The 20,968-nt window shown below is 47.1% G+C and overlaps 1 protein-coding gene across 1 annotated transcript in view; it reads right to left on the reverse strand.

Annotated features, from left to right (window-relative positions):
- Window positions 1-354: 354 nt before the first annotated feature.
- YPEL2 (yippee-like 2) overlaps window positions 355-20,968 on the reverse strand; it is a 92,986-nt gene continuing 72,372 nt past the window's right edge. Inside the window, exons 4-6 of the mRNA XM_005858581.2 lie at window positions 7,402-7,445; window positions 5,904-6,012; window positions 355-1,750 (exon numbers count right to left, since the gene is read on the reverse strand). Of these exons, the coding sequence (XP_005858643.1) occupies window positions 1,661-1,750; window positions 5,904-6,012; window positions 7,402-7,445 (243 nt within the window). The 3' untranslated portion in view covers window positions 355-1,660. The remainder of the gene's footprint in view (window positions 1,751-5,903; window positions 6,013-7,401; window positions 7,446-20,968) is intronic.

A 20,968-nucleotide genomic window follows, 5' to 3' on the forward strand; every position in this document is an offset into this window, starting at 1 on the left:
TGGGTTGGCTGCTTGAATCTTGGTTAATCAATTTTATAGACTCTTGTCTCCATGAACACACTCTTTTGTGATTTCTAAGGTGAATATTCCTATAGGATCAGCCTACCTGGAGAATGAGATACTGAGGATTACCTGACACAACTTACACATATCTGAACAATAATATTTTCAGTCCAAGCAATGAAATGAACTCAGCTCAACGAGTTTCCGTCATGCGCTGTGTACTGGCTAAACTGCTGTGGAACAGACTTCACAGTGTTGATTAAATGTAACAGACTCCTCCCTCTCTCAGGAGCCTCACAGGTATTTGTTCTCCACTTCACCTAAGATAATGAACTTTGATAAGGAGGAGAGGAGCGGGGGTGTTGGGTAATATTAAAATTTGACATCTGACATCAAGTCTGATCCCTCCCCCTATTGGACCATTCGGACAGTTTTCTCTCACCTTCAAGCTATCACTAAGCTCAAACCCTTGGGACTTTGTTTTCCACAAACTATGATGATAGAACTGGAGAAAACCACCCCAAAACTCTATGTACGGAGAACTGCTGACCTCCCTAAAGCTGCTGCACACCAGAGACGGAAGAAAGAGGCACCGCACCTGCAGTGGTTCAAAGCTAGGCTACTCCCAGCTTCGCCCCCCATACCCTGTTCCTCACCACGGCGCTGGCGCTCTCTCCTCTCACTGAGGGTCAGGGAAACGGTCAGACATGCAGAAATGCGAATTGGTTTTACATGGAGTTTTTTCCGAGCCCAATATCTGAGCCATTTCTGCAGGAGCTCCGCGAACTGCAGTTCCTTGTTCCCTGTTCTCAATTACTGATTTTTACCTGGTTCCTGGTCACAGCCTTTGGGATGTTTGGATTTTGCACCCATTGCAAATGGCAGTCCCCCTCCTCTCACCTCTGGTGGCTGAAGAGGAAACGAAGATTACCCAGAGGAGCAGTGGGGCTCCAGAGTCATCCAAACCCAGCTGGGCTTCCCCCACAATCACTCACAGCCTCCAAGACACCCCGACTGGCCCAGGAGAAGCAGGCCGCTGCCCCGCCAGCTAGGATTAGGGCCACTCTGGTGCCCACCTGCTCACCTGGCCCCTGTGGTGTCAGGAGCAGAAGCTTCTGATCAGAGAGAGCATGGCCATGAGGTATTTTTTTTCTCTTTGTCCTTTTAGACAACTTGGTTACTTCAAGCCTAAGTTACCAGGTCTCCGGGAGTAGCACAATTGTGTCCCTACCTCTCCCCTCCCGTCCCCTGCCCACCCTGGAACCCTCAAAGTTCCCCCTTGCTCACACCCCGCCGTGCACTGCTCCCCCGACCAGAGGCCGTCAGGCAGCTCTCACGTGGGCCCCAGGCCCTGATCAGGGTGGGCTGCCGCCATGCGGTCGGTCAGGCGTCTGTTCCTTTTGCTGTTTTGTTTTCAGCCAACACGAGAACAGAGAGAGAAGCCAGGATCAACTCACAAACAGATACAAAGCAAAGAGACAGAGAGACAGCGATTTAGAGGCCGGTCACCAGAAAGACGGCGTCGGGGTGGGCGGATGCCCCAGGGGGCCAGGCCCCTACATGGATGGAACCAAGTGTCCAGTCACTCTCTCACGCTTGGGTAGAATGTTCAGTTGGGTGGCGTTCACGCGGACACGGGCTGGCGGCGGCTCCCGGCTCAGTCCCAGCCATTGTCCTTGATCATGTGTGCCAGCTCAATGATGTATTTCCCTTCTTTATATTTCTGGCTGCTTTCAAAGGCATGCTCCTAGGAAACACAAGGAAGAGAAAAGGTGCTCAGTGACCAAAGACAAGCAGGTGACGCTGGTGGCACAGGAGCAAAGGCGGGGCCCGGGGCAGGCAGAGAAGCCTTTGCCCCGCTGTACCCAGACTCACAGAGAGAACTCCCGCTCCTCCACGTAAGCACACTGTGTCCCTTTCAATGCACTAGGGCACTGGGGCGACCCCAGGGCTTCCTCCACATTTACAACAGAATTGCCTTAGGATCTCTGCTCATTCAGGTCTTTGCCCAAATGTCACCATCTCAGTAGGCTCTTGCCAAATACTCAGCGACTTAAGACCAGAGCTTCCACCGCAATCCCTCCCCGCGGCGCGTATCACTTTCCAACGTGCGCTGTAACCTGCGCGTCTATTTTGTGCGTTGTCTCGTCTCCCACTACGACGATATCAACTTCATGGGAGGCAGACATTCCCTTTGTTCTGTTCACGGGCCTATCCCTAGTGCCCAGAAGACTGCTCGGCACATACGGGTCTTCGATAAAGAACTGCCGAATGAATGAATGCATTTCATTCATCTGTGTATACGACCGTGTATACCTTTTTGGGGACACCCTATATTTTGTCTTGGGGAACTTGGTGTCTGACGCTAACCAGAAATCTGCCCTATGGATGTGTTCGTACAGTGTCTGTGTTATATTTTAAAACTAGACTTTGTTAGGCTTAGAGAAAAGACAGGGAGAGAAACAAAGTATGGTGAGGCCAAACAGGTCTTTTCATTTCTCACCTTGCTGTTTCTATGTCAGATGTGTTACGTCTGTTTTTCCTTCTCTGCCTTTCTCCAGAGACACAGGAGCTGTATGAGCCCACCCAGCTGCCAGGCCTGGGGGGGGGGTGGGGCGCTCACTACAAAGTACAAAGTACCTGGCAGCTCCCCGCACTAACCTTGCAGCACTGCGGACTTTCCAGCTTGTCATAAGCCCCACACAGAGAGAAGTCCTTCACAGGAGTGAGGTCAGGGGGCTGTTATTTGCAGGCATAGATACCTAAAACATCCTGGTGGAGGAGCGGTCACTGGACGGCTAAGGTCAGTGCAGAGAAGCAGTGGACATCAGCTCTTCCTCCTGAGTCCCCATATTCGTAACTAAATCCTACTGACGAGAGGTTCTTCTGGCCTAGAGCTCAGGGCTCTGGGCTGCAGGAGGAGAGTTCAGCCTCCAGTCTTTGGTTGAGAGGACTCATTCCACAGAGTAGAGAGGGAGGGGCTCCAACAGAGAATGCACTAACACCACACACAAGAGCTGTGGGCTCAGCAGTGATATTCCTGACACTTCATTATTCCCCATCTGTGTGTGTGTGTGTGTGTGTGTGTGTGTGTGTGTGAGAGAGAGAGAGAGAGAGAGAGAGAGAGAGAGAGAGAGAGAGAGAGATGTGTGCAAACAGCAGAGAATGTGGTTCAGGAATAAGACCTATTGTCCCATAGTAGTGTGTTCAGGGTGGGGAGAGGAAAAAACAAAACTAGGAAAGTGGGAGTGTATCCTTATTTAAAAAACACACACACACACAAAACAAAATACAAAAAAAATCAACACTCCCAAAGTCACAAGGCATTTGCAAAATGTCACCACTGGGCTCCAGTGGACGGAGCACCACATCTGGAGTCTGAACTCCACCCCAGCGTGAGAGCTCCACTCTGCTTCCCAGTGTCAGAAGCGCCACTTAATGGTTTACAATGTACAAAATAATAAACTTTCCATTTACAAAACTGGGACAATTAAAGCATTTCACAGGATTACTGTGAGGTCAGAAGAAATCATGGGGTGAAGGCTGGAGCACTGGCCCGGCACACAGAGGCGATCAACAGATATTTGGGGAGATGGATGCATACATTCTACCTGCCCCACTATCTCCTCCGTTTACCTGTGGCTTTGCTCCCTGGCCAGGACTGCGAACACCCAGGGGCAAGGACTACATAGCTTCTCTTTTGTATCCAACAAACACAAAGGCTCTCAATAAAGCTCTGTCAAGCGGTGAGTCATTTGCCCTGAAGTAATTTAGGAGCAAAACCAACCAACTCAGACTTATCTTCTGTCTGTAACCCAGCACCGCCTGAAAGGAATCAGACAGCCAAGAGAAGGGGGAGAATATTACTGGATAATCAATCCAGAACCATGGCCCCCAGATCACCCAGCAGGGCCAGTGGCCACACAGGGGGGTGGGAGCGGGGCGAATGGTCAAGGCCAGTTTTTCCCCAGAAGAAACCACCAAGGGAACCATAGGAAGCTCAGGCCAAACCACCTTGGTGTCCTGAAACACAGCGTCTAGGGATCTAGGCTTTTTCCTTTCTAATCCAAACCTTTCAAGGGAGATGCAAATGCTGCTCATTACAGACTCCACCTGCAGCCGGTTTCAAGATTTGCATATTTTTAAACTTTATTTAAATGCAAGCATACTTTTATGCCTGGCTTCCATTGTTCAACATCCTTTTTAAATAGAAGTCCTATTTTCAGAACAGTTTTAGACTCACAGCAAAAAAGGCGCAGAAGGCACAGAGATTTCCCCTCTACTCTCCTGCTCTCACAGACACACAACCTCCCCCACCAGCAGACCCCGTAGAGTGGTACATGTGTTACAACAACAAACAACCCACATCCACACGTCATTATCCTTCTGCCAGCAGCTTGGAATCCTGCAGGTTCCTCCTACCTGACTCAGGTGACATGGCCCTAGGCGACTGACAGGGCGGAATGTAAGGGATCTTATATGGGATAAACTGCCCTCCCAGAGACAGGAAGACTCATTTGTTCAATTCCGCCACAGTGACCGAAAGGGCAGAGAAAAGCAGTGTGAAAGATCATCCAGTAAAAACAACAACAATAATACAAGTATTTTCATAACACATATACCTCCTCCCACCCTGGCAAAGGACTGCTGACTTTCCTAGGTACCGACAAGGTGTGGAAAATACTTGCTGAGTTAAGCAACGAAGGGATGAATGTCCGGTTGGCAAAGTCCAGCCGTGACTATGGCTGACAGTGGGCATGCACTACCAATGCTTGATGATGCCGAGCACAGGGCCCAGGACTAGAGTTGCTCTGGGGGCATTTACTGGGGCATGAAAGCATGGGCGCTGCAGTCAGACCACGACCTGGACCCCATTCATGTAATGGTTAGATAACATTGTACGTATTACTAACCTCCCTAAGCCTCAGTGTCCTCATCCTTAATAGGGGTTAAGCCGGCTGGTGTGGCTCAGAGTTTGAGCATCAACCTGTGAATCAGGAGGTCAGAGTCCAATTCCTGGTCAGGGCACATGAAGGGGTTGTGGGCTCAATCTCCAGTGGGGGGGTCGTGCAGGAGGCAGCCGATCAATGATTCTCTCTCAACGATGTTTCTATCTCTCTCTTCCTCTCGGGTCAATAAAAACTTATTTTTTAAAAATAGGGATTAACATATGACCTATCCTCTAGGGCAGTGGTTCTCAACCTTCCTAATGCCGCGACCCTTTAATACAGTTCCTCATGTTGTGGTGACCCCCAATTTCATTGTTACAAATTCAACATAATTAAAGCATAGTGATTAATCACAAAAACAATATGTAATTATATATGTGTTTTCCGGTGGTCTTAGGCGACCCCTGTGAAAAGGTCGTTCGACCTCCAAAGGGGTCGCGACCCACAGGTTGAGAACTGCTGCTCTCGGGATACTGTGAAGACTAAATAAAATAATGTAAGCCTGGAACACAGTAAGCTGTCAGGAAATGCTCTGTGCCAGTGTAATTATTATTTATTTAAAGGCAAAGGGTGTGTGTGTGTCTGTCTGTCTGTCTCAGGGGTGGTGTGAGGGAATGAGTACGGGATACTGTGAAGAGTAAATAAAATAATGTAAGCCTGGAACACAGTAAGTTGTCAGGAAATGCTCCGTGCCAGTGTAATTATTATTTATTTAAAGGCAAAGGGGGGGTGTGTATGTGTCTGTCTGTCTCAGGGGTGGTGTGAGGGAATGAGTAGTAAAAAGGGAAGAATGCGTGTGGCAAACAGGAGTGTGCCATGAGCTGCTCTTTGGGGTCAGGTTCCCGTCCTGGTCAAAGACAGTACCCCCAGGCCACAGAAAGGTTACTTCTAGAGCGAGGCTCTCGGCTTCCCCTGCATGTCCCTCTCTCCACCAGGCTTCTCAATACTTACATATTTCCAGCCCAGAGTGGTTTTGCAGTTTTCACAGTAAATGTCTGCGACTGCGTGCAGTCCTGTTAGCAACACTCGCTCCTCCGCAGGCCCGCAGCCCACATTAACTCTATGCCAAGGGACAGAAAGAGAGAACGGGTAGTCAGTCACCTGTTCAGCATCAGTTGCTCAAGCTGAGCTCCCAGCAGAAAATTCACTGAGCACAGCGGCCTCGGGGGAAGCCCACACCAAGGAGGGTGCCCCCCATAACTGAAATCATAACAACCCCCAAAGGACAGCCACGTGGAAAATCTCCACTGAAGTGAATTTTAGGTCTGCAAGTTCTGATTCAACAAGGTGACTAAAAATAGTCTCGATGGTGGAGATTTTGCTTGGAATGTTCCTAAGAGGTGCTCTCAATCTTGTGATATAAAGGGACAAACTGACGGCCACACCGTGAAGTCCACAGCTGTGGGCACAGCTCCTCGGAGCTTCCTGGGGGCTGGCTGCAGCCGGAAATGTGAAACATGACAGCCCAGTCTTGCCCCGAGCACAAGGGTGAGCGAGCCCTGGGTATCAAATACGCTCTGCTCCTCCACAGAGCACGCACCACCTCAACTGTGCACGCAGGGTCATAACTGAAATCATAACAACCCCCAAAGGACAGCCACGTGGAAAATCTCCACTGAAGTGAATTTTAGGTCTGCAAGTTCTGATTCAACAAGGTGACTAAAAATAGTCTCGATGGTGGAGATTTTGCTTGGAATGTTCCTAAGAGGTGCTCTCAATCTTGTGATATAAAGGGACAAACTGACGGCCACACCGTGAAGTCCACAGCTGTGGGCACAGCTCCTCGGAGCTTCCTGGGGGCTGGCTGCAGCCGGAAATGTGAAACATGACAGCCCAGTCTTGCCCCGAGCACAAGGGTGAGCGAGCCCTGGGTATCAAATACGCTCTGCTCCTCCACAGAGCACGCACCACCTCAACTGTGCACGCAGGGTTTCCACTGTCACAGCTCCTCGGCTTGCATGCGCTTCACCTTTCTTTGCCGGGAAGAGGCCGTAAATGATGTGCCTGGTTAATGACTGAGGCCTGGGGCAGACTATGCATCTGCCGGAGGACTGGAGGGCCTTCCCTAACTGGGCCTTCTCTCCAGCCTCAGGTCCTCCAGCAGATGCTGGTGTCTTCTGTGCAATCTCTTCCTTTTCCCAACATGCCTCAGACCTGGTTACAAGCCCTCATGTGGAGGCTTTCTAAGAGGCACTTCAGCTTCTTCCCTATGAGACCACAGCTCTCTGAGGTGCCTCCTGGGGCTAGGGAATATATTGTTTGTAGCCAAAGATGCTGCCAAAAAGTCTCCCGAAGATAACTGGCGACCACTTGTGGAGCGTAACATGCCACGGGTTTTTTTGTTGTGGCACAGAGGGCAGGGTCCACTGTTTAATTATGGAGTGTTGTGTTTTCCCCCCAACCCTCAAATTTGCACCAAACAATGGATGTACTGTTAAGAGACACTCACACGGAGTTAAAGAGGTATGCACGTCCTTGACTTCCTTGGAACGACTGAAATGCAAGAAGACAAATCGATGGTTAGACGTCTCTTTCCCTCACCCATTTGGGAAAACCAGCCCAAATCACAGTGATCATGACCTTCCAGGATTGACAAAGAAAAAAGGGAGCCAGTTAGCATTCTAGGAGAAGGCAGAACAGACAGAGCTAAGGAGCCTGGCCAGCCCACACCAGGACTGTCTCATTTTCAGTAGCCCAGGTGAGAAGGTATTTAAAAACACAAATTCCCAATTCCCTCCTGACATCCTCTGATATAAGGATCCACCTGAGATCACTGATCCACACTGGCCTTTCCGAGACCCACTTGATTTCAGCCCTGTGTGCTGGCCACGGCTTTCCTCGAATAGTCTAGGGCATGGAAACCAGCACCGGAACTTTTGCTCACCCTCTTGGTACAACTCTACAGAGACAGCGAAGAGTCCCTGAAGCAAGAAGAAACCATCAAACCCAGCAGCGGTTCTCAACCTGTGGACAACCCTTTCACAAGGGTCGCCTAACTACCATCGGAAAACACATATATAATTACATACTGTTTTTGTGATTAATCACTATGTTTTAATTATGTTCAATTTGTAACAATGAAATTGGGGGTCACCACAACATGAGGAACTGTATTAAAGGGTCGCGGCATTAGGAAGGTTGAGAACCACTGGTGTAGAGTCTAACCTCCATGACAGTTACAACCCTCCTAAATGGGACGTCTCCTTTTGAGGTGTGAGCAACTTGATCTCCAGGTCACAGGAGTGCTCACTAAGCAGCACTCCCATTTAAACGTCTAGCTTAAATGTGAGCTTTCTTCTCTTCCGGCTGGAGGGTGGCAGGGAACAGGAGAAACAGGAGCCAGGGCCTGCCATGCCATTTGGCGTCTACTCCCACTAACACCGGCCCTACCCATGTCTGCCTCCTCCGGTTACCCTGAAATGTCTGGTTGACATGAGCCAGCCGTGTTCTGCATTGCTGCCTGCATTTTTAATGGTCTGACGGTTGTACCCTGAATTAAATATCTCAGTCTGCTCTGAAATCCACTCTGAAAACAAACCAATGCAAAAGGGGCTCTCCCATGACCTCTGTTACTCAGTGGCTGGAGAAACCTGGGGGTGACTGGTCAACCAGACCGGATGCAGATCGGTGCCCACGAGACAGTCGCTGTCAGAAGCACAGGACTTCAGGGATCAGTGCCGCCAGCCGGAGAGAAAGGCAGAATGCTTGACTTGTGGGAAAGCTGCCTCTGGGGCAGCTGAACCGTTGGTTGCCTCCAACATACAAACACACCAGAAGCCTTTTCTCCCAGGTGTCGCTCCAGATGTTCCCCAGCTGCTGCTCAAACCTAAACCAACTCTCCTGGGTCTTGAAACATCCCTGAGGAACACAGGAGCTCTCAGTCTAGAATTGAGCATGAAGATGAGTGTCACAGCCTTGAAGCCTGGAAGTGTTTGGATGAGATAATGTCCCAGGGACACACAGAGCACAGATTTGGCCAACCTACTGGCTCAACCTTAGAGCACAAAGACACCTGAGCCCAGCCAGGATAGCAAGGGCCTCAGGATCTGGCCCCACCACCTCTGCAGCCTCTTCTCCTGCTCCTTTCCCATGGTAGCCTTTGCTCTAGTCGGGCCCAACCCCATGAAGTTCCTGGAACTTGCACTTCACCAACTTTGCCCACAATGTTGCCCCAGGGGGGGAGGCTCTTCACCCACCAATGCTAAGTCTCCACTCGGCTTCCTCTGACCTCCCCAGGAAGAGGTGTCCCACTGGCACCTGTGTCCTGGACACCTCCTGTTCCCTGTTTGTTAATTTTTTTATTTGATTTTAAGAACGAATTTGGATTAGCTGACCTCCAAGTCCCCTGCCAGCTCCAAAATTATATTCACTTATAGTTCAATGGCCATACATTATGAATAATCAGGAGTGTCATCCTCTAAAAAACGTTTGTCAAGCCCTAGCTGGTTTTGCCCAGTGGATAGCGCGTCGGCCTGCGGGCTGAAGGGTCCGGGGTTAGATTCCAGTCAAGGGCACATGCCTGGGTTGTGGGCTCAATTCCCAGTAGGGGGCGTGCAGGAGGCAGCCGATCAATGATTCTCATCATTGATGTTTCTATCTCTCCCTCTTCCTTCCTCTCTTAAATCAATAAAGATATATTTAAAAAATAAGTAAAAAACATTTGTCAAGACCTTTAAGTTCAGAGCTTAGACGAAGGTGGTGATGGGAAAATAAATTCTAGAAGAAAGCAGGCAGGAAAACGGCACCACAGCTTTACCATTTATGACAGGAAAAGTCATCTGTTTCTCAAACACTCACAGGTCACCCACTATCTGTTCGGCACAAGTGGAAAGCAGGAAGCGAGGCAGCTTTCTAAGACTTTCCAGGGCAGCGGTATCCCCAGAAGGTACACATGACAACCCCCCAGAGTAGGACAAGATACTGGAAATTTTATCTATTCTCTTTCATCTTTAAAGTTTCGCTAAACAGACATAAGACATGGATTGCCTCTGGGATCTTCCTGGGCCAGTATGTGTCATGTGTACAGGTATCTAACAGGAAGTATGGGGCTCTCGCTGTGTGTGTGTTGTTTTTTGGGGGGGATACTCTTCTTTCTGCCTTTGCTTTCAGCACATCGTGAATACCACTATTTCTGTGCTCTAGGATGTCAATAAGGAGACTGAGCTCATAAAAGCAGATCTTGAAACAGTAGAATCCTTGTAATTTTTTGTAATGAGATAAAGGACCACAAAGAGGCTCATTTACATAAAAAAATCTTTAAAATGTAAATATAAGTTATACATTTTTCTTTTGCAAAAAGACGAGCACTCCAAATTAGCTGCCTTTTGTGGTAAAAAGTAGGCTATTTTGCCAGATTTTCCAAAAACAAAAACACACTAAATCTGTCCCTTCAAAGAAACTTTTGCTATGAAGAGAACTGGCTTTTGGCAGTATTTTCATTTTATGTGATCTTTGTAGTCTACAACAGAAATGCCTATGCAAAAATTAATTCAAAATGGACAATATTTAGAAGAAAATGCAGGAGAAAAATCTTTGTTACTTAATGTTAGAAAAGATTTCTTAAGATACTTCAACAGGAACATAATTTTTAAAACCTGCCAAATTGAACTTCATAAAAAATTTTAACGTTTGCTCTGAAAAAGATACTTGTAAGAGAATAAAAAAATAAGACAGACTGGGAGGAAATATCTGAAAATCACATATCTGACTACGGATACACATAGCAACATGGATGAACCTGAAGTGCACTGGGCTGAGGTGACCAGCGGTTGCCAAAGACTATGGAACAGGGGAGAATTTGACCACAAAGGGCAGATGGGATGGTGAGACTGTTCTGACTTGTGAGAATGGTTACAAGAGTATGTATTTGTCAACACTCACAGGACTATAATTTTATTGTGTATAGAATTAAAAATCATTTTTTAAAATCCAATTAGATAAATAAAAACTAAAAATCCAATAAAATTTTAAAGAACAGCCATCTCTAAAGTTTCTTGTACCTCTACACTGTACTCCTATAGTTGTATAATTAGGAATTGTAAACAATTTCCTTATCTATTTAAAAGAATTCCAAACAAAGAGCTTCGAAGGGGTTTGCAGCCTTGTTAAAAAACCGCAAGAGCAACTGCAAAGTTCAGCAAAAGCCTTTGTGTAACTGGTGGATGGGCTGGAAAATGGGGTCAGGATTTGGTAAGCACAACGATGCTACACATGTTCCACAGAATCGCCCTTTCTTTGAAAGTCCGTTTCCAGCGAAGGAAACTTACAATGAAGTACCGAAATGCACTCTGTGTGGGACGGACCTTGGAATCACGGAATCAGAAAGTGAGGAACAAGATGTAATTTTGTTTAAAGAGTATATTCAATGACCTATACCTTCAATTAAATCAGATTAAAAGCAAATTTTATAATTTTTTCCTTTTTCTTCCGTCCTTTAAAATTACATAAATTATTAAGATTTCCTTTGCCTATATGTTTCTAATGTACACATTACATAGCAGCACATGCATACCATTTATAAGTATGCAAATTAGGAGTATATGCACGAACATTTTACTGCCAGGGGTGTGTGATTTTAAGAAGTCTGGAGGCCACTGCTCTGGGGCTCTGGGGTAGGGCCCAAGAGGAATGTTCTCTGGCCTGACACAGATTAGAATTCCTAGAAAGTGGGGCTAGGGGAGGACACACACAGAAGAGAAACGCCAGCCAGCCAGCCCCAGCGGCACCTCGCAGGGCCACTATGGTTCGCGCAGGCTTGTTCCACGACAGCATGCTGGCAGGCGCCGGCGCTCTGCAAAAGGGTGCCGGACCCAAGCGGGGCTGTCATCCGGCAGCATCCACTCAGGTGGCCCCTGAGCGGCTGTCTGAGAACCTGCTTCCTCAGCCTGGCACTTGGGAGCAGCCGCGTTTCCTGGGGCAGAGCTCTCCCACCAGGCCTTTCACACGGGCCCCCTGCCAAGTCCACAGTTATGATGGGAAAAACAGCGACTGAGAACAACAGGCATCTTGCAAATAGACACAGACAAGAATAGCCCCGGCTGGGTCGCTGTATCCTGTGGGGCCCGGCCCAGCCTGGTGCAACCAGGCACAGCCTGGCACTGCCCCGAGTGAGGGTGGTACCAAAGGTGGGGAGACTGAGAAGAGGTTCAGGAAGCAATCAGGATGAAGCAACCAGAATCTCAGGCTAGGAGATCCCAAACCGACGGTCAGACACATTAGTTGGCTGTCAGCACTGCCAGGCAACAAGGCAGCTCTTTGCCATGTTGTGTGTCAACCACGGCTGGTATTTAGGGCTCTGGGAAAGTTTTGTTTTTTAAGTTACACAGAACTTTTCTTCTGTCCTTTATAGGAAAGTAATCATTTCAGGCCCAGCCCTTCCAGCTAGCTCAAAGGAACGGAAAGGGCTTTGAGTTTCCTGTTTAGTAGCCAAAACCACTGATTTCTGGCCCCTTTGAAAGTCTGGAAGACAGCAATGCCTTTGAAAAGGAGGAGGACCGTTGAAAAATGAATACTTCTATGGGGAGGTGGCAACAGAGCAAACATGTGGTTCCTTCCCCGTGGTGACAGGACCAGGCCCTGGCCCTGGAGTCCTGGATACTTGGACAGACTCAGGCGTGAAGGGCTCCTGGCAGCAAGCAGAGCCTCTCGCACACAGGTCCCCTCCTCTCTTGGGAAGGCCAACCCTTTTCAACTGAGCACGTGCCTCAGGGGATGCGCAGGGGGACGGGGAAGCAGATGTCCACCGGGAGCTGGATGCATATCTGCACACGATGAGAGGACTGAGTCTTAGCACCAGAAATTCGGATCAAATTCTGGTTTTGCGCCCCAGCCGGTTTGGGTCATGGATAGAGCATCCGGCCTTCGAACGAAAGGGCTCATGCAGGAGGCAACCAATCGATGGGTTTCTCTCACATCGATGTTTCTCTCTGTTGTTCCCTCTCTCTCTAAAAAAAAAAAAAAAAGTCAATGAAAAAATATCCTCAGGCGAGGATTAATAAAAATAAATAAAACAAACAAACAAACCAAATTCTGGTTTTGCAACTTCAACTTATAAGCTACTTGATCTTGGGAGAATCATTTAGCCTCTCTCAGCTTCTACATCTTTCACATCTATAGGTGAGACCATGTCTGTATTTCATAGGGCTGTTGAGAATTTTAAGTAAAACAGGGTAACTGAAGTGCAGAGGGAAAAGGTCAGTTCCCTGTCTCTCCCCCTGGGCCTTTTCAGGAGCCGGAGAGGCGCAATGAAAAGGCTGCTTCTCATCTACTTGGTTCGTAGACATCCTTTTCTTTGGTGACTTTGGTCTCCTCCTTTCTCTACTATTATGACAAAAGATAAACCTTTCACTCTTTGCAACTCAATGTCTCCATAAAAATGGAGGAGGTAGACTGACGCTCCCCATGGTTCTTTTCACTCATGATGCTCTGTGACTCTGTTAGGGGCAAAAATAGAATATTGGGGACTAGCTATGGTTATAGGAAATATTAATCATGCTCTGTTGACCATGATTGCCTTGTGTTGGTCAAAGAAAGGACATTCTGACCTGGCTGGGAGTTGTGTACCCCTGGGCCCAGGGAGTCAGCCTTGGATCTGGGAGTCAATCTTTGAATGTAGCCATTCTCATTCAAGAACTGTCTATTATCATAGACAGATTATGGAGTCCCACCCAGGCCTGCATAGCTTACTTCCCCATGCCTGTAATCCCTACTTCCCCATGTAATCTTTGTCTTATCCTATATAAGCAGCTGGCTTATGGGGGCTACAGAGCAGATTTTTGTGGATGACCTGCTGCTCTCCCATACTGCTGGCAGTACTGGAATAAACGCTGATATAGAATTCAACCCTGTCTCTGCTTTATTGGCTTAAGTAGTGACAGGCAGCAGGGACCCACTGATTGTCCAGTTACAAATCCTTTAAAGCAGCGGTCGCCAACCTTTCGGACCTCACGGACCACCAATGGTCCACGGGCCACCGGTTGGCGACCGCTGCTTTAAAGCACTTGGTATTTGTTTCTCCAATTGACCATCCACAGGCACAGTTTTAATTACATGGGCTTCAAAGAGGCAGACTGACAGAGTTTGAGCCCTGGCAAGCCAATTCACTTCCCCCAAACTCAATTTTCTAATCTATAAAATGGGCACAACAAAATAGTATTCACATTCACACCAGTTTTGTATAAAAAATAAGATAATGTGTATAAAAGAAAGAGCTTCCTAAACTTCAAGGAATTGTATAAATGTTGTTGTTGTTAGAATGTCTTACTATCTATCTATATAAAGTGGTAATATATAAATTAGCCAGGCATCACGACTGCTCAGGAAGAGGCTGCCATCACGACCACTCAGGAGGAGCTGCGCGTGCAGATGGACGGGAGGGGACTGCGTGCCGCCCCCAGCCCCAGCGGACAGTCTTACTATCTATATATATAAAGTGGTAATATACAAATTAGCCGGGCATCACAACCGCTCAGGAGGAGCCGCGCAGATGGGCGAGAGGGGACTGCGTGCCACCCCCAGCCCCAGCAGACACACTCCAGGGGTGGGAGTGTGCTCCGGGCGGCCAAGGCACGGCTTGGAGCACGCCCCCAGTGTGTGGCAGTGGTGGCCAGAGCAAAGCAGCCCGGTTCCCAGGTGCCTGGCAGCGGCAGGAGCGAAGCAGCCCCAGTCCTGGGTGCCAGAGGGAAGCCGGTCCTGGCAGCCTGGGGAAGGAAGGCCTATTCTTGAGCGAATCTTCGTGCATCGGGCCTCTAGGATAACTATAAAAGAACTTACTGGTGCCAACATAAAGCTGTTTTGTTTAGTTGAATGGTAATCCCCATTGCCATAAAGTCACCCCTTTAAAGTACGCAATTCAGTGGCGCTTAGTATATTCACAAGGTGGTGCAACCATCACCATCTAATTTGCACCCCCTAAAATAAATCTCAGACCATTACTAGTCACCTTCCATTTTCCTTGCCCCTAACCCCAGGCAACCCCAAATCTACTTTCTGTCTCCATGGGTATGCTCAAAGAACTATATACTATACTACATACCATCTCAGTGAAAAGATGGCCTAAGTGTTAGGTAGAGATAGATAAGAGAATTGGGGTCAGCTAAACACCTCCACTTCAACAGAACTGGCATTAGGCTGGGGAGGACCAGGTCAGTATTTTTTCTTTCTCGTTCTTTTCTCCATTCATAGTTAGACCTAGTGGAGTTTCCTACTTAGGGTCAATGAAAGCCACAGGCTCCATTCCAAAAACCTGAAACCCAAGCGAAATAATACTGGATCCTGTTTGGATTCCACCCCAAGGAAGCATATGGAGAAAGTGGAAAGGATGATAATAAAGAACAATGAAAATTATGAAATTTTCCAGAATTAGAACTCAAATGCAACTTAAAAAAAGAAACTGGGAACATTTAGCCCAGAGGGAAAAGATTAAAGGGGATTTCTTTCATCTTCTCTGCAATAAGAAGAGGAAATGGACTTAAATGGAAATAAGAGACCTGGGTTAATTATAAGGGAGAATTTCCCAACTCGATGACTTCCACAACTAGGACACAGGTCACCAGGAAAGACTAGGAAAGGACAAAGCCATTTGTACGTGTTTATGGTCTACAAAAGGCATTCACATATCTGTCTAGAAACTTGGAATGGGGTAAAAGGCCATGTGTGCTGCCTAGGGGTAGAAGCATGGTCTCCTACAGCCCTCCTTCTTGGCTTTGAGCTTCGGTAGGTCTCAAGGCAACCTCACATTCCCAAAACAGATGGAGGGAGGGGCAGGGAAGGGACTGGCTGGAAAGGAGGAAATATCTGCAGTGCGGAGTCATAAAATTCCAAGGGCATGGGAGCATACCAGTTACAAGAAACAGCACCAAAAGCCAAAAAACAAAAGGTGGTGAGGTGTCACATTTTACTGGTGAAAGGGGGAAATTCTGGGATCTGCCCTCACTTAATCAGACCTTTCAAATCCACCTTCCTGTTGACCCAGGTGAAACGAGTTGCTTTCAGGGAAGGACCTAGAATAAAGTCATGGACCAGAGAAGACCCTGCAAGCTCGGCTCCCCCATGTGTCATGCCTGCCTGATGTGCAGTGGAAAAGAGGCAGGCTTTGGAGCTGGGGAGGCCTTGGATCCAGCCCTTCCTAGTTGTGTAACCTTGGGCAAGACACTTCCACTTCTGAGCCTCAAGGTCCCATCTACAAAAGGGAGAAGAGAATGCCTTTTCCAAAGGTATATTGTGAGTGTAAAATGAATGCACAGTACCTGGCCCATAAAAAGTATTTATAAATTCCGTTTCCTTTCACACCACCACAGGCTTTGGGGATTTAAAATGGGAGCTGTAGAACTCCTCTGGAAGGACTGGGCTGTCTTCCCAGAGCTTCTCCAGCCGCTCTCCTAAACCCCTCTCCAGCCACAGACCTCCACAGCTCCTCTCCCACACCTCCCCAGCTGTCCTAAGGGCTTCAGATGTGGCTTGGGGCCCGGTGGTTGTTCTCTGAAGAACCAACGCTCTCTAGTCTGTGGCAAACAGTTAGGACAGTAGATGCCAATGTAAACATACAGCCAGTGGGAAAACAGATGCTACCAGCTCTCAGTATCCTGCATTCCCTCCTTGCTTTCTAGAGAGAAGGTATGGAAAGCACGCTTTCTCCAGAAGGATCAAGAGCGGGGGAGTCCCATAGTCATGCAAGCACTGGCCTCTACAGAAAGCCTGACCTGTCACCCTCACGTGGTCAGTCCAGGGAGACTGATTTCTGAGTTACAGTAGAGATGGTGGAATCAGGATGTAATGGCAACAAGGCATTAATCACTGGGCCCTTTGCAGTTCAACTCAAATACAAAACTAAAGCTGAAACAGTGGTGCTCAAATTTCTCTCAAAACCACGAGGCCTTTGAAAACAATTCACTATTCATTTGTATACCTAGGAAGGACAAATACCAATTTCTTAGATTTATGGTTCAATTTACGCTTCTGTTTCCAAAGCCAACTGGACACTGGGGAATGAAAGTTTCCTGCACTACAAAGGCTGTCTGTGAAGTCAGTTGGCAAAACCAACAGACTCTCTAGGTAAGTCTTGCTCTGCAACCAATCCGGGCAAAAAAGGCCAGAAAAGCCTAATCTCCAAGACTGAAGCTATGAAGGAAATTGCTTTTTAAATTATTTTCTAACAAGCACATCCTGTAGTGATATTGGAGAGAGTTTATAGACGAAACTGAGGTGGCTCGTTAAGTTGTGAAATAACAGCTCACATTTACATAGTGTTTATCATATGCCAGGCAGGATTCAAATAGTTTTACATAAGCAAAGTCATTTAATCCTCTCAACAATCTAATGAGGTAGGTACAATCATCGTCCCCATTTTACAGATGAGAAAAGTGAGGCAGAGAGAGAAGTTAAGACATGTGCCCAGGGTTGAATAGCCAATACATGATAGAGACCTAGGTGGTCTGGCTCCAAAGTCCAGGGGAGAGTGAAGATGGGATAACAAGGGTGTTGTCCAAGTGACTTCCTGAAAGAGGGGAGCCTAACAGAGTTAGACTAATATGACACATATATAAGATGTCAGAACATGCAAAGCACTTTCACATACATGAACGGAATCAACCTCCAAAACAACAGGAGGAAACTGAAGCCCAGGGCGGCTCAAGTGATTTACTCAGCTTTACAAAAGCTTGGAAGTCAAGGTCAGAACTTAAATGATGGCTTCTGACTCCAAGCCTCAAATTTTTTCAAGAGCGTGTCCACTTGGAAAAGCCATCTCCTTGAAGAAGAAGGATGGATCAAGCTGTCAAAACTGATGAAAACCTCTTAGGCTATTCAGTTTCCTCTGCTCTGCTCTGATGCCATGTTTACTTAGCAGCTGACTAAATAGAATCCTCTTGCTCAAGTGGGTCTACCTTCCAGGAAGAAACACACATTTCAAGCGTTCAGGATTATCTGTTCTACTGTAAATTAATAAATTAGAACTCACTCCACCAGACCTTGGTCACCTTGAATCACTCCACCAGAGCTTAGTCACCTTGAATGAATGGATACAATTAAATGTGTACACCTTCCATGCCTAAGACTCTGAATCCCAGCCTGAAAACAGCCTTCCCAGCTTATTACTGAATGAATGATTCCTATTTTACAACCCATGGAAAAAAAATAATTGAACACCAAGAAGCCCCTTAAAATTCCTGAACTTCATGGCCAAGACTGAGCAGAGAACCCAGAAGAATGCTTGGAGAAATGGTAAAAGAGAAATACTTAACTAATTGCAGTCTGTAGGAATCTCATGCAGCGGAGGATCTCAAAACCAAACCAAACATGCATATGACTTGACCTAATTTTAATTTCATAGTCTATTGAGATGTGAAGAAGTTCCAAAGGCCAACCACTCACCTGATGCACCCTGTCCACACTGCTACCCAACCTCTGCTTAAATACTTCCAGGGACCGGAAACCCGCTCCCAGTTGCTCTGACAGTACCAAAATTACTTACATGAGCTGGATGAACTCTGTCTCCTGAGAGCCCCCCAAATCCTCCATCTTTATATCCTTTGGTACCAAATAGCACTTCAAGTTACAGCTTTAATGCTGTTCTCTTGCCCACATCAAGGTTTCCTTCTATGGGCTAAACCTGCCCCAGTTTAGTGCCTTGGTATAATGAAAGAATTAAGCAGTTGGATGAACTAGTTAAATTTCCAGTTCTGGAACTCTCTGTAGGGTATATTATTGGATATGGTGACCTCCATGGTCTCAAGTTCCTCATCTGCCAAATGGTGTAACACCTCGCATAAAGTAAAATGCCTGGCATCTACCAGGCCCTCAATAAATGGTAGCATCCTTCCTCTACCAGTTCCTTCAGATTTCCCATATATGCCAGGCTTTACCCTCACCAAGTTTACCACTTGCTTCTGAACCTGACGTTTCATTTCGTACTAGGTGTTCTCTAAATACTTTCAACACTTCCCTCTCCTGGAAATGCTAACCAAAGCGCAAGGCCTTATTTAATGAAACAACTGGACTTGAGGCTGCATACAAACTGAAGTAGGTTCATCAGTGTGTTCGCACGGTAGCAGTGGTCCAGCAGGTTTCCTCTGGTGAGCATATTAGCAAAGACCTACATTTAATCTCTGTACTCATATACCCTAAGGGACTGAGTTTAGGAGTAGAGTTATGAAGGAAGAGCCAATGTTACTTAAAAGGGTCACAGTGGTGAGGATCATTGTACGGCTTGAAGAAATCACAGCCAAAGAGCTCTTAAGAAAGAAACGGGAACAAATAAATATTAGAAATATTTTTGCCAAAGTGCAAAAGCTGTGTACTGGTGATTACTGGTATTCCCTCTAGAAGCATAATGTGACTGGGTAGGAATCACCGGCCACCCACTCCCAGCCCTGCCAGGCATGGCCGGGTCATCTGCCTCCAACTAGCATGATGTCCTTGGACAGATCCCTGTTCCTCTGAGCTGGGAGTTGTGTCATCTGTGAAACGAGGGGGTTGAGTAAGGTCTCTTAGAAGGGTGAACATTTTGTGAGTCCATATTCTCTAGAGAGAATACGCCTCACACATTAAACAAACATTTCTGACTCAGAGTTAGACCTCTTCCCTGGTGTTTTTAAACTTCCTGTTTATCTGCATAAAACATCAGCTGGTCTATTTTATCTGATCATTTCACCCTGCGACTCTCATCCTCAAGACAGGCACTAAAATCCCCTTCACATCTTCTGGCGCTCAACCTTCTCCCCGGCCAACATGAAAGTCTCAGGTCCATTGTAAAATATCAGGCCCTGGAAAATCCTCTCCCAGGCCAAAAAGTTCTGTGTCACATTAAAGTAGTCAGTTGGGGAGGGGGAACCTGATTTCCGATGAGAAGGGTATGGCTCAGAATCTTGTGATGCAGTCGTCTGAAGGAATATGGAGCCTCTGTAATTATATGTCAGCAAATATGTAATGAGCAGCTGTGTCAGATGTTGCTGGGCACCATGAGAATACAGCCAGTCAGCTCTGCCCTGAAGGTGCTTACAATCTAGCCAATGGGACTACAACCTATAAAATATGTACAAAACCACCTAGAGGTCCCTATAATACATTATGGATGTTAAAAGGATTCTGAGAACACGGATGGGACTGGAGGGGATGAGAGCACTCTAGGTGCGCAAGGACTGTCCTTGGAAAGGAAGTAGGTAGAAGAAACCCTTGAGGACTCAGGGCAGCCTGTGTATATCCTCATCTCTTTCCTTGGGGAGGAGAATAACTCAGTGAAAAGCCAGCGAGGGTCCCTAGATGTTTGCTACATATAATAATAAAAACACTACATGCCTTGTATCTTCCATAGTTTGATATTGTGCTTTATAAGTGGGGATGGAGCCACCCCTAGAAGCCGAACCTCCAGAAGCCCCTCTTTCGGACACCTACTCTGTTCTGAAGTGAGAGTGAGCATTGTCTATTGTGCATAGGTCTAAACACTGGGTGCTCTTATCACTCCCCCATCCACTAATCGTTCCTTATGGACGGGGGCAGAGAGGGGGTGGGATCCTCCACAGCCCTGGACAGCAAATTTGAAAGCAGAACTTGTTCATTTTCAAACAAGGACCAGCCAGTTGGAACACGGAGTGGGTGTTTCCATGCAAATTCCAGCACTTTCAAGTTGCTCCATGAAGTGAGCCCAGCCAGGACAGCAAGTGTGGTTTGTGTGTGTGGTGGGGTGTTTTTTTTTGTTTTTTTTTGCAGCCAGCTCTTTGATTAGGTCTAGAGAGGTTTTTTTTTTTTTTTTTTGGTTTTTTTTGCAGCCAGCTCTTTGATTAGGTCTAGAGAGGGACTCAATTAGCATCATGGAAACAGAGCAGATTTCAGAAGGGAAAGGTCAGCTGCAAGCCCCAGTGTTTGCTATCAGCCATCTGCCAAGCAGGAAGTGCTACTCAGATCTATTTTTAATCATCTTCCCTAGGCGAGGGCTCCTGGGAGAACGCAGAGGCCAGCCTTATTCCAAGGCAAACATTTAATTGCTACCTTTCTATACACTTTTTTTTTTTCTATACACGTTT

This window comes from Myotis brandtii, unplaced genomic scaffold, assembly GCF_000412655.1.
Source record: "Myotis brandtii unplaced genomic scaffold, ASM41265v1 scaffold120, whole genome shotgun sequence".
Classification (NCBI taxonomy): Eukaryota; Metazoa; Chordata; class Mammalia; order Chiroptera; family Vespertilionidae; genus Myotis; species Myotis brandtii.